Genomic DNA, 13,271 nt, shown 5'->3' with positions numbered 1-13,271 from the left:
AATATATAGTACTCCACCTACTAATTATATATAGCATGCAGTGCTATATATCTTATAGATATGTAAAACAAGTTTGCCTGTTAGTTTGTGCAGTTTCTTATAAGCTTCTCCTCCTCTTCTCCGATGGCTTCTTCCTTCCAAAGATCTGGATATCGTCATATAGAATAGTTAGAGAAAGTAGTAAGTACTGGTGAATAACTATCTAGAGATTGGTCGATGATCATACTGTTTGATTCTAGCTGGTAAACTCCATATATATATCTTTGAAATTTCCATCATCTTCTACCGTTTCCTTTTTTTTTTTAAATAAGATTTTTATGCATGATCTATCTCTTCTTGGTTTTGAATACTACGTCAGAGCGATCGATAAGGTTTGCTAAGGAAGCACAGTGCAGCATATATTGTGTGATACATATATACAGCAATTGATTACCAACGATAAGTCAGCGCGGGCGCAAAAGGTTCCGGCCGGAGGTGCCGGAGATAATTAATTTAATTGTCATCAGCAGCAGCACCTGGCAATTAATTATATATCAATGTCCGGCCTGGAAGCAAGCCCAGGTGCTGGTACAGGGTCTCGTTATGCTGCTCATCAACTCCTGGGACCGGAACTGCAACTTCAAAGAGATGCCAAAACTCCACAACCAGGTAATTATAAAGACGACATCAATGATCCTGAATCTGCCACCACTAGTAGTTCAGGTGCCGGTAATTCCTCCTCTGGACGCAGGCCTCGCGGCCGTCCTGCTGGTTCAAAGAACAAACCCAAGCCCCCAATAATCATTGCTCGGGACACCCCAAATGCTTTAAGATCTCACCTACTTGAAATATCCCCGGGCTCAGATATAGTTGAATCAATATCAAATTATGCAAGGCGCCGAGCCCATGGAGTTTGCATTCTCAGCGGTAGCGGAGCAGTCACAAATGTTACTTTGAGGCAGCCAGGTGGTGCGGGTAGTTCTGCTGTGATGATGCTGCACGGGAGGTTTGAGATCTTGTCCCTAACTGGGACATCGCTTCCATCACCAGCACCACCTGAAGCAGGCGGCCTTTCGATATCTCTTGCTGGAGGACAGGGACAGGTTGTGGGTGGACGTGTGGTGGGGCCATTGATGGCGTCAAGTCTTGTGGTTTTGATGGCTGCCTCCTTTGCAAATGCAATATATGATCGGTTACCAGTGGAGGAGGATCGGGGGTCAGTACCAGCAGTAGAGGTGCAGCAGCAGCAGCGGCCAGCAGCCTCACAATCGTCGGGTGTGGCTGGATCAGGTGGAGGACAAGTTGGTGGTGGCGGAAACGACGGCAGTAGTGGTGGTGGAGGTGTACCCTTTTATAATCTGGGAGTGAACGGTATGGGAAGCTACCCTTTTGCCGGTCATGGCGAAGGAGATCATATGTTTAGTAGTGCAGCAGGTCTACAGTTTAAATGAGTATATACCGCTAGCTAGCTACTAGTGTCAATAATGAACATCCCAATTTAAAGATCTGATTAATTGTTGTCTTCCCGTATTAATTTCAAGAATTAGATAAGGATATTGGTGCTAAATCAGTATTGCTTCAAGATCAAGAAGAAGAAGACGAAGAAGAAGAAGAAGAGTGCAGGGAATTCTGTGTCTTTCAGTATTAATTCAAGAATTAAATAAGCTTAGAGCCTCTTGTGTTTTTTATTTAGTGACTTGTAGCTTCTTATATACTCATAAATCATGGGACGATCAGGAAAGCGATCGCACAACATCATGAAAGTATTTTGAAATCGTTTTATGCATCTGCTAATGATGAAGAGTCATGTCAACTTAAAATAGATAATTGTAGAAAACAGGCGACAAGAGAAAATTGAAAATTGATGGGCTTGGGTTTGAACCTATTTCGTCTCCTTTTGGGCCCAGTTTCGGTACCCTTTTATTCTCCTATATGGACTCGGTTTGGGCTCTGTTTCTTACCTCCTTGGTTGGGCTTTTTTCTCGTATATTTCGTCTCCTCTTGGGCTTTCTTTCTAATTGCCACCACAAGAAAAATCCGGGTGTTATTATGTCCCCTCTCAAATATGCGGGGGTAAATAATTTCGATCCTTGTGATAAAGGTCGGGATCGAACTCACTAACACGAATCAAGAGGCTATGGGCCACTCGCTAAAAAGCTACTGGGCTCACATGCATTATTAATTTTTTTTCATTTAATAATAAGGAGTATTTTCATGTTAATTAATTGAGAGTTAAGTTTATTTTGAACAATATTAAAAAAAAAACATCCTTATTGAAGCTATTACAATAGCAACTGACAATGGAAATTATTGTTTTTCTCCCTATAAAATACGGTTTATTAGGACAATAATTTTTTTAATTTTTTTAATATTAAATTTATTAGAGATTAAACATTCTAATTTATTTTGGTTTGTTTTTTAAGAGATTATCATAGTCTTATGACCCGAGTCACGAGTTTTGTGGGTTAACTTTATTAACTTAGGTTTTATTTAATCCTTTTTTGTAATTAACTTTTTTTAATTTCATCGTTCACCATTTGAGTTGATTGAAACTTCATAATTTATTTTGCATTGCTTTTTATGAGGCTATCTTAATTTCATGAATCGTGTCAAGGGTTTTAAAAGTTAAACCAAGTTGACTCGAGTCTTATTTTTTGTTTTTTTAATTGATTTTTTTAATTTTATCATTGAATGTTGGATTGATTGGGAATTGAGCTTCATGATTTGTTTTCTATGTGGTTATTACGGTTTCATGATCGAAGCTTGTCAGATTAACTTAGCTAGTTGACTAAGATTTTTTGTTTATTTTTTAATTAATGTTTTTTAATTTTTTTTTAACATTGGGTTGAATGAGAATTGAGCTTCTATGTGTTTTTTTATTTGCTTTCTATAAAATAATCATGATCTCAAGATCTTAATAATACATTTTACATGTTAGTCTGAGTTAGATGCGGGTTAATTTAATATATTATCGTTTCAATATTTTTCTTAAATGATTTTGATTTTTTTTTCTAGTCAAATTATGTTTTTATTTACTCTTAACCTAGTCTCTATATTGTTTATTTTTTTTAAAATACATTAATAATATATGAATGATTTTTAAACTAAAAATAATAATCTGACCCGCTAATCATTAGCATGAGTAAATCTCCTAATCGTGCACTAATTGAATTAGTACTCTCGTTCCTTTAAGCATCAAGTTATTAATAGTCACGGGCAATATATGGTTATTCTAGCTCGTTAAACTACATCGGTTTGCACAAGATGCCAAAATCACTTGTCTTTAGTTTTTAGTTGCATTGCAATACAAAGGTTGACCCAAGCGTACAGTGTTACTTTCTCTATTCCTACATTAAACTCAATTAATAATATACTCGCGGCGCCTGTCACCCTCGCGGTGCCTTACATACTTCTGAGCTTGCAGGATATCCAGCGGGCCGTGAGGAATAGTCGTGGTGCGCGTAAGCTAGCCCGGACACCCCATGTAAATAAAAAAAATAAATAATATACTGGCGGCTAAATTTAATGACATGGTGTCATTACCGGCACCCCACCTATACGGTGGGTGGGGTGTACTTATCGTGAATCTTGTTTTTATATTTTAAAAATAATTAATTTTTTTAATGTTTTCTTATAATTTTAATATAATAATATTAAAAAAATTATTATTTTTTATTTTAATATATTAAAATATAAATATTTTAAAAAAACAAATTTATTATTTTCTCCTACGACAGTTTATGACGCGGGTTTATGCCAGGTGTCACGCTGTATATGCGGTGCGTGTCACGCCGTATATACGGAGCGTGTGGTCGGCCGCATTAGCGTCATTTGATTAAAACACCACCCACCCCTTGGTCTAATAAAGACAGAACAAAATGCATTAAGGTCATCGATGGAAATGTCCTTTATATCCAGACCTTGACATGCAATTCAATTGATCTCTAGTCTTTTTCCTTTTTGTATTTATTGGAGATACCGACTTCGGTAAAGATCCTCTCTACTTCTGCTCCTTCAAATTGTTTCAAGTGACAACTTGGGTGATTATAGTATTTTTAATGAAATAATAAAAAATTGAGGCTTGAGTTAGTGATTTCAGGGTTAATTTAACATCATCATTAAAAAAAAAGCAATGAAATTAGATAAATTAAACAAAAAAATATAGCAATAATTAATTAAAAAAATAAACAGTCAATATTATAGGAAGATATCATTTCAGTATTCTTAAAAATACTTAATGATCTTATTTGATAATAAAGCAAAAACTAAATGAGAGTGTGATAATTTCATAGTAAGCAAAATGAAAAATAAGATTTGAAACTCAATTCCTAACAAATCAAATGTTGAAGGATAAAATAAAAAAAAACCGATCCAAGTTAGCCCGTCAAATTTAAAAATCTAGGTGATGAGAGAAAAAGAAAAGAAAAAAAGCTCGTTAGCGTCAAATCAGAGAGCGTAAACTATATACGCCACCTAGGAGGGAAGACTTATTGAGACGATTTCAAAAACATCAAAGGACATCTTTTTTTTTGCCATTGTAATTCGTTGCATGGGCCAATCAATTTTTTTTATATTTTATATTTATTAAAATATCAAATTAATCCATAATCAACTTGATTAATTATAACAAAAAAACCCAATGGACCTTACAGAAAATACAAAAAAAAATTCTTGGATGCCAGTTAAACAAAAATACGATATTTCTCTATGTCTTTAAAATATAAAAGGGCCTATTTATCCCTAATAAATCTAATAATAATCAATAATCCTTATAAAAAGAACATATTACCTCTAATAGATATAATAACTATTTCATTGGTTTTTGAAGAGTAAAATATTCACTACAATGTTCAAATGAACAATAAATCCTCTTGTAATGTACAATGTTTTCCCCTCTCCTATTAGCCTTTGGTAATTATTTGGATAGCTAGCTGTTGTGTCCACTACCTTCGAGATCTATAAGAACAACCTTCTCACAATTGTCATTTTCCATCTCCACACATATCTATATGGACTCTACCCTTGTGTTTGTCTTTGGGAATAATCCTCTTGGTAAAAGTCCAGTCCACAAAAAGTTAATTAAGGCAGCATGCTTCTTCTTGGCAAACACTTCCAGCTTTTGTCCTCTTACATTTGGAACGCCAACATACTTCCAAGAGCAAGCTTCCTACTTCTTACTTGTACCTGCCCCCCGCCCTTCAAGATTGATTCTCCTATAAGTATCAAGCATCAAAGCTAACCTTCCTAACTTGAAAGGAAAAGCAAGAAAGTCTCTCCAAAATTAGCTCAAGCCGAGATGAGTTCCATGACACCATTGTTAAAACCAGATGTGACCTTATCTCTTACGTTGTCACCCTGCTCCCCTTCTCCTCATGACCAAACTCTTAAGCCTGAAGAAAGAGGTATACGTCTTATCCAACTCCTTCTAAAATGTGCAAAACATGCATCCTCGGGCAATCTTCATCGAGCTGATGCGTGTCTTTTGGAGATATCGGTGCTTTCATCGATTTTGGGTGATTGCATGCAAAGGCTGGCTGCTCGTTTTGCCTCCGCCCTTGCCATTCGCCTTGTCAAGCGTTGGCCCGGCATACACAAGGCGCTGAACCAAGCCCAACAACCCAAAGTCGACCTTGATAGGGCCAAGCTCCTCTTTACCAGAACCTTCCCTTACCTTAGTTTCGCTTATGCCATCATAGCCAAAACCTTACTCCATGCCATGGCAAACGAGCGTGTGATTCACATTGTAGATTTGGGCTCCGGTGACTCGAAATTGTGGGTTGCGCTTCTCCGTGGTTTCGCCAACTCACCACATGGGCCTCCACATTTGAAGATCACCTGTGTTAATGGCAGCAAAGCTATTCTTGAGAAGTTAGGTCAAAGGCTTGTCAAAGAAGCAGAAAGCGTGGGCGTGCCCTTTCAATTTAATTCTATAAATGCGAGCTTGAGAGAGTTAACAAAAGACATGTTTAAAGCTGGATCAGGAGAAGCGCTAGCTTTCGTATCAATATTAAATCTTCACGTTTTATTGTCTGAAGATGACCAAGTGGCTGCACATTTTGGGGTTAACAAGAGCGACGGCATTAAAGATTGCAAGCAAATTGGTGATTTTCTAGCAATGATTCGGTCAATGTCACCTACGTTATTATTTGTAGTAGAGCAAGAAGCGGACCTCAATTTGAATCGATTGGTGGACCGATTTGTAGAGGGATTGAATTATTACAGCGCAGTGTTTGACTCGATAGATGCCACTTTGGCGAGTAATCTGGCTAGTGATGAAAGGCTTATTTTAGAGGAAATGTTTGGAAGAGAGATCGAAAATATTGTAGCCTGTGAGGGGTTGGAAAGGATTGAGAGACATGAGAGGTATGCAAGGTGGGTAGTTAGGCTTGCACAAGCAGGGTTTAAGCCAGTTCGGTTCTGGCATAATTCAGGCGAGGATGCTAAGCAAATTATGGATGCCTTCGGAAAGAATGGGTACAAGACTGTTATTGAGAGAACAGGTTTGATGATTTGTTGGCGTGAACGACCACTATATGCTCTTACAGCTTGGACCTGTTAGCATTGTACATTTGGGTATTCCTTTTCACTGTCGGAGTATATTTGTAATTGCATAAATACTATAAATATGTGGGTGTGGTGATGTGGGCTTAGTAGGAACAGACGCACAACACTTCTATCCTCCTATTTCTTTCTCTTCGTCCAGGCGGCCTTTCGATATCTCTTGCTGGAGGACAGGGGCAGGTTGTGGGTGGACGTGTCGCGGGGCCCTTGATGGCTTAAAGTCTTGCGGTTTTGATTGGCTGCGTCCTTTGCAATTAATGCAGTGTATGATCGGTTACCACTGGAGGAGGATCGGGAGCCAGTACCAGCAGTAGAGGTGCAGCAGCAGCAGCCAGCAGCCTCACAATCGTCGGGAGTAACTGGATCAGGTGGAGGACAAGTTGGTGGTGGCGGAAACGACGGCAGTAGTGGTGGTGGAGGTGTACCCTTATATAATTTGGGAGTGATGGTATGGGAAGCTACCCTTTTGCCGGTCATGGCGAAGGAGATCATATGTTTACTAGTTCAGCAGGTCTAGATTTTAAATGAGTATATACAGCTAGCTAGCTACTAGTGTCAATAATGAACATCCCAATTTAAAGATCTGATTAATTGTTGTCTTCCCGTATTAATTTCAAGAATTAGATAAGGATATTGATGCTAAATCAGTATTTCTTCAAGATCAAGAAGAAGAAGAAGAAGAGTGCAGGAAATTCTGTGTCCTTTTTCATTTTGTTAGCAATAAATTTAAACAATGTTGTCGTTGTTGCGATCAACATTGCAAATGGTGATTTTGTAGAGGGGAATTGTATCAGATCAGGAGAGGATGAAGTCCTTAATTTGAAAAGCTAAATGAACAGCGGATTAATCGAAGATCCTGTTAAGTGTGTCCAAAATCAGTAAGTCAACACATAAAAATTAAATCATAATTCTGACTTTTTTTTTAACGAAATAATATGTTTTCATCTTAAATTTTTATTGAAAAAATACCACTTTAAATATCTATTTTAAATTAAACTATATTTTAACTAATTTTTCAAATTTTTTTAAATATAACAGTAAATTAAGTCATATTGAATACATCTCTATATAATTTAATTTTTTTATTAAAAAATATTAAGAATATTTGAATATATATATATATATATATATATATATATATATATATATATTCGACTAAAATCATATAGATTATACATGGGATGTCATGCAAAAAGTAATTATTTTAATAACCGCGTGTATGAGAACAAATAAATAGTTTGCATAAAATAAAAGTAATTAATTAAAATAGACTACTAGTACGGAATGTCATGCAAAAACCAGAATGTTGAAGCGAAATGGAGCCCCCTCCCTCCCTCCACAAACAGTCTCCTTAAAACCCGTACGTTAACATGCAAGAAAAGAGGCAGGCCTGTAAATAATATTAGACTTGGTCTCTCCCCATAGATGATAGATCCCATCTCCTCCTCTTCTCCCAATCATTTTCTCATGCATCAATCCGAAGTGCCTCCCTAGCTCCTTCACCATCCATTAATCCTCCTGCCTTCTTCCTCGACCTTCCACCTTCCTTCAATCTTGATCCCAGCTCTGTTTTTCCTTCTCTTTTTCTGCCTTAATTATCCTATGCTACGCAGGTACGTCCATTGTCGTTAATTGCAGGTATATGTATGTCTTCTTTTCGAATTCAACAAGGCAGCTCCATCGCTCTTTATTCACTCCAATCCCATCCAGCCCAAGGTTTTCTTCCCTTTTTCCTTCTTTTCTGGTGAGTTTTTCTTGGATCAGATTACTCATATACAGGCAAGAAATCGAACGCCATTAATCATAATTCGTACGATTGGTAACTATATATACACATCATATACGCGCGTGATCATGATGAGGTGCAAATGTTATGGTGTGTTCGTTGTATCGTCAATCAAAAGGCCATTGGTCAAGAGACATTGTTAAACGATCGAGCAGCAGCCTAACTACAAAATTAATTAATTAATTGATAATGGCATCCCTGTCTTCCCAACCATCCAAGAAGGGCATACGTAGCCCAGCTGGGAACACGGCCAACAACAACAGCTCCCAGCAGGGAAATCGTGGTTCCACCGGCCAAACTGTCAAATTCGCTAGACGAACTTCAAGCGGCCGCTATGTTAGTCTATCAAGAGAAGACCTTGATATTTCTGGAGAACTATCGGGAGATTACACGAATTATACGGTGCAGATTCCCTCCACACCTGACAATCAGCCAATGGACACGTCCGTGGCGGTCAAGGCCGAAGAGCAATATGTTTCCAATTCTCTTTTTACAGGCGGGTTCAATAGCGTTACGCGTGCGCATCTCATGGACAAGGTGATAGATTCGGAGGTGTCTCATCCTCAGATGGCTGGTGCCAAGGGCTCTTCGTGTGCAATGCATGCTTGCGATGGCAAGGTCATGAAGGATGAGAGAGGACATGATGTCATACCTTGTGAATGCAGGTATAATATCAAGCTCTGACTTCTCTTAATTACGTACAGGAACATAATTTAATTTATTTTAATTTTCTGCTCGCGTGCAGGTTCAAGATTTGCAGGGATTGCTATATGGACGCCCAAAAAGATACTGGTTTATGTCCAGGGTGCAAGGAGCCATACAAGGTGGGTGATTACGAGGATGAAATACCAAATTTTTCCAGTGGAGCACTGCCATTGCCACCTCCAAGTAAAGGAGGTGATCACAATAACATGACAATGACGAAGAGAAACCAAAATGGAGATTTCGATCACAACAGGTGGTTGTTTGAGACACAAGGTACTTACGGCTATGGGAATGCCTTTTGGCCCCAAGATGACATGTATGGCGATGATGGCGATGACGGGTTTCCGGGTGGCATGTTAGAAAATATGGATAAGCCATGGAAACCCCTCAGTCGTGAGCAGCCAATCTCCAATGCCATTATCAGCCCTTACAGGTGATACATACATACATACATATATATATATATATATATATATATATATATATATATATATATATATATATATATCTCTCTTAATTTGTCTTAGTTTTGAATAATTTATTATTAGAATCTGCTTTTATAATTAAGAGTGCAACATTTATTACAGACTAACATTGCCAGAATTAAAAATGTCTAGTTAATTTAGAGGAAATTGATATGAACTGGTATAAAAATAAAAGAGAGAGTAATTGAAAAGAGATTAGTGCTGTGCTGTGAATGACAACAAGTTTCTAACGGAACTGCAAATCCATAGTTATGATCCCATGCTAAATTTTTTCAAGCGGGTACTATCCAGCTTTCTGAAGCCCTAATAAATCTCGCATTCACGGGGGCACCAGGAGAACATGGAGTACTTGGTCGACTTAGAAACAAGAAAAAAACTCACAAATTTTCGAATTATCCTCAACCTTTCTCATGTATATATATTTGCACATATCGGTGCTCACTTACCTATATATACATGACTCCAGACAAAAATTAATGATAAATTGGTAAGCCTGCATAACATTTCTTATGCACGCATATTTGCAGGTTGCTGATTGTGGTTCGACTGGTGGTGCTGGGTTTCTTCTTGCATTGGAGAATAATGCATCCAAATGAAGACGCAAGATGGTTGTGGGGCATGTCAGTGGTTTGTGAAGTATGGTTTGCTTTCTCATGGATCCTGGATATAATTCCCAAACTCTCTCCTATCAACCGGTTCACTGATCTTGAGGTCCTCCGTGACAAGTTTGACATGCCATCGCCTTCCAATCCCACTGGCAGATCTGATCTCCCTGGTATTGACCTCTTTGTGTCCACCGCTGATCCTGATAAAGAGCCACCACTTGTCACTGCCAACACTATCCTTTCCATACTCTCGGTGGATTATCCTGTAGAGAAGGTGGCATGCTATATCTCTGATGATGGAGGTGCGCTCCTCACTTTTGAGGCAATGGCTGAGGCAGCAAGCTTTGCTGATTTGTGGGTTCCATTCTGTCGAAAACATAATATTGAGCCAAGGAACCCTGAAACCTACTTCAGCCTAAAAGTTGATCCAACTAAGAACAAGAGCAGGATTGATTTTGTCAAGGATAGAAGGAAGATGAAAAGGGAGTATGATGAATTCAAGGTGAGGATCAATGGGCTTCCAGACTCCATTAGGAGGAGATCAGATGCTTTCAATGCAAGAGAGGAAATGAAGATGTTGAAGCACATGAGGGAGAGCGCCGGAGGTGATCCTTTGGAGCCAATTAAGGTCCCGAAAGCTACATGGATGGCTGATGGCACCCATTGGCCTGGAACTTGGGCCTTCCCAGCTGCCGAACATTCCAAAGGTGACCACGCTGGAATTCTTCAGGTACCGGAAAACTTCATTCGTTTTGTATTTTCTTGATCATAAGCCTGTCTTGTAAATAATTTGATCAGGATTATATTAATTCATGATCATGTGGGTGCAGGTGATGTTGAAGCCTCCTAGCCCTGACCCACTGATGGGAGGTGCGGATGATAAGATGATAGACTTTACAGATGTGGACATACGACTACCAATGTTTGTGTATGTCTCACGAGAAAAGAGGCCAGGCTATGACCATAACAAGAAAGCTGGTGCCATGAATGCTCTTGTAAGAGCATCTGCCATTCTATCCAATGGTCCATTCATTCTCAACTTGGATTGCGATCACTACTTCTACAACTGCAAAGCTATCAGGGAAGGAATGTGCTTCATGATGGACAGGGGTGGCGAGAATATCTGCTATATACAGTTCCCCCAGAGATTTGAAGGCATTGATCCTTCTGATAGATACGCTAATCGCAATACTGTGTTTTTTGATGGAAACATGCGTGCCCTTGATGGTGTTCAGGTACTTCAAATTAAAAAAATAAAAATAAATACTTGTAGATATAGTTATTGCCAACGTCAATTACAAGAACACACATTAACAGTGGTGGATTAATCTTACATACATGCGTTACAGGGCCCGGTTTATGTTGGAACGGGTTGCATGTTTAGAAGATTTGCATTATATGGGTTTGATCCACCGAATACAAGTAAGACCGAGGAAAAGAAAGAAGCAGAGACACTTCCCTTAAGAGCTACCGACTTCGATCCTGATCTTGATTTCAATCTGCTACCCAAGCGGTTTGGGAATTCTACAATGCTGTCTGAATCTATTCCTATTGCCGAGTTCCAAGGCCGCCCTTTAGCTGATCATCCCGCTGTCAAGTATGGACGTCCTCCTGGTGCTTTGAGGGTCTCTCGTGAACCACTTGATGCCGCTACAGTTGCTGAAGCCGTTTCTGTCATTTCTTGCTGGTAACGCCAACCTTTCCATTTCATTATTGATCAACTATAGCCAGACATCACATCATCTGTGACTTTTTTTTTTAAAAAAATAGAGAGAGCACAAGACATTCACCATCCATGTTATTACATGCTGCTTTATGTATAGGTACGAGGACAAGACTGAATGGGGGGACCGAGTGGGTTGGATTTATGGTTCAGTCACGGAAGATGTTGTGACTGGCTATCGGATGCACAACCGTGGCTGGCGCTCTGTCTATTGCATAACAAAGCGTGATGCTTTTCGTGGCTCAGCTCCTATTAACCTTACTGACCGTCTCCACCAGGTGCTTCGTTGGGCCACTGGCTCTGTTGAGATTTTCTTTTCCAGAAACAATGCCTTTTTGGCCACTAGGCGTCTCAAAATCCTCCAACGCCTTGCTTACCTTAATGTTGGCATCTACCCATTCACCTCGATTTTCTTGATCGTCTATTGCTTTCTCCCTGCACTCTCTCTTTTTTCCGGATTCTTCATTGTCCAAACTCTGGACATAACATTTTTAATCTACCTCCTACTTATAACTATTTGCCTCGTCCTTCTTGCCATTCTAGAGGTGAAGTGGTCTGGTATAGAGTTGGAAGAGTGGTGGAGGAACGAACAGTTCTGGCTTATCTCTGGAACCAGTGCCCACTTTGCTGCTGTCATGCAAGGCCTTCTCAAGGTGATTGCAGGAATTGAGATATCTTTCACATTGACTTCCAAGTCTGCAGGAGATGACGTTGACGATATATATGCAGATCTGTATCTCGTAAAGTGGACATCTTTGATGATTCCACCCATTGTGATTGCCATGACAAACATAATTGCCATGGCCTTTGCTTTCATAAGGACGATTTATAGCACAGTTCCGCAGTGGAGTAAGTTTGTTGGCGGAGCTTTCTTTAGCTTCTGGGTGCTGGCTCATTTATATCCCTTTGCCAAGGGCTTGATGGGAAGGAGGAGAAAGACCCCAACCATCGTGTTTGTTTGGTCCGGTCTCATCGCCATTACTATCTCTTTGCTATGGATTGCCATTAGCCCACCAAAGACAACCGGAACATCTGATGGAGCTGGGGGAGGGTTTCAGTTCCCTTGACTGCTGCCGGCTGAGTGAACAGATGTATGAACGAATCTTAGATCACTGAGTTGTAAGATTTTCAGGATCCAAGACAGTTCAAGAGAACAAGGCTTGAGATGGAACGAGATTTTGCACTTATGTATTTTCTTTCTGTAACTTTCTAATAGACTTGCGGTCAGCGAAAGGTAGCCTTGAAGGAATGGTTGCATGCTGAAAAATCTGTAAGCTGAAGGTCAACTATTGATGTCACTCCCAAAAATTTTCGTGATAATTCAGTGGCCTGTTTTTTTTTATCCCCCCAGTAATTCTGTCCCCATTCAAATGCATTCACGCAATTGCATCACAGGCACCTAGAACATAGCCAGCACGTCGTTTTTT

The 13,271-nt window shown here is 39.3% G+C and overlaps 3 protein-coding genes across 3 annotated transcripts; all 3 read left to right on the top strand.

Annotated features, from left to right (window-relative positions):
* Positions 1–1,691, top strand: LOC133698201 (AT-hook motif nuclear-localized protein 25-like). Its single transcript, XM_062121054.1, has 2 exons — positions 1–242; positions 359–1,691. The coding sequence occupies exon 2, from the start codon at positions 537–539 to the stop codon at positions 1,428–1,430; it is 894 nt and encodes a 297-aa protein (XP_061977038.1). The 5' UTR covers positions 1–242; positions 359–536; the 3' UTR covers positions 1,431–1,691.
* A 3,584-nt stretch (positions 1,692–5,275) lies between these two features.
* Positions 5,276–6,870, top strand: LOC133698200 (scarecrow-like protein 3). Its single transcript, XM_062121053.1, has one exon. It carries the CDS (start codon positions 5,276–5,278, stop codon positions 6,536–6,538), a length of 1,263 nt encoding a protein of 420 aa, XP_061977037.1. The 3' UTR covers positions 6,539–6,870.
* Positions 6,871–8,515: 1,645 nt separating this feature from the next.
* LOC133698196 (cellulose synthase-like protein D4) lies at positions 8,516–13,186 on the top strand. The gene is made up of 6 exons (XM_062121046.1): positions 8,516–8,991; positions 9,072–9,464; positions 10,044–10,851; positions 10,952–11,356; positions 11,471–11,808; positions 11,945–13,186. The coding sequence occupies exons 1-6, from the start codon at positions 8,516–8,518 to the stop codon at positions 12,909–12,911; spliced, it is 3,387 nt and encodes a 1,128-aa protein (XP_061977030.1). The 3' UTR covers positions 12,912–13,186.
* Positions 13,187–13,271: the final 85 nt, after the last annotated feature.

The sequence above is a fragment of the Populus nigra genome, chromosome 7, assembly GCF_951802175.1.
Source record: "Populus nigra chromosome 7, ddPopNigr1.1, whole genome shotgun sequence".
NCBI lineage: Eukaryota > Viridiplantae > Streptophyta > Magnoliopsida > Malpighiales > Salicaceae > Populus > Populus nigra.
The sequence above is the reverse complement of the archived record's forward strand: the minus strand, read 5'-3'. Positions and strand labels throughout refer to the sequence as shown.

Coding starts and splice junctions, on each gene's coding strand:
- LOC133698196 (XM_062121046.1), top strand. CDS start 8,516: ATGGCATCCCTGTCTTCCCAACCATCCAAGAAGGGCATACGTAGCCCA. Junction 8,992..9,071: donor GTCATACCTTGTGAATGCAG/GTATAATATCAA, acceptor GCTCGCGTGCAG/GTTCAAGATTTGCAGGGATT. Junction 9,465..10,043: donor GCCATTATCAGCCCTTACAG/GTGATACATACA, acceptor GCATATTTGCAG/GTTGCTGATTGTGGTTCGAC.
- LOC133698201 (XM_062121054.1), top strand. CDS start 537: ATGTCCGGCCTGGAAGCAAGCCCAGGTGCTGGTACAGGGTCTCGTTAT.
- LOC133698200 (XM_062121053.1), top strand. CDS start 5,276: ATGAGTTCCATGACACCATTGTTAAAACCAGATGTGACCTTATCTCTT.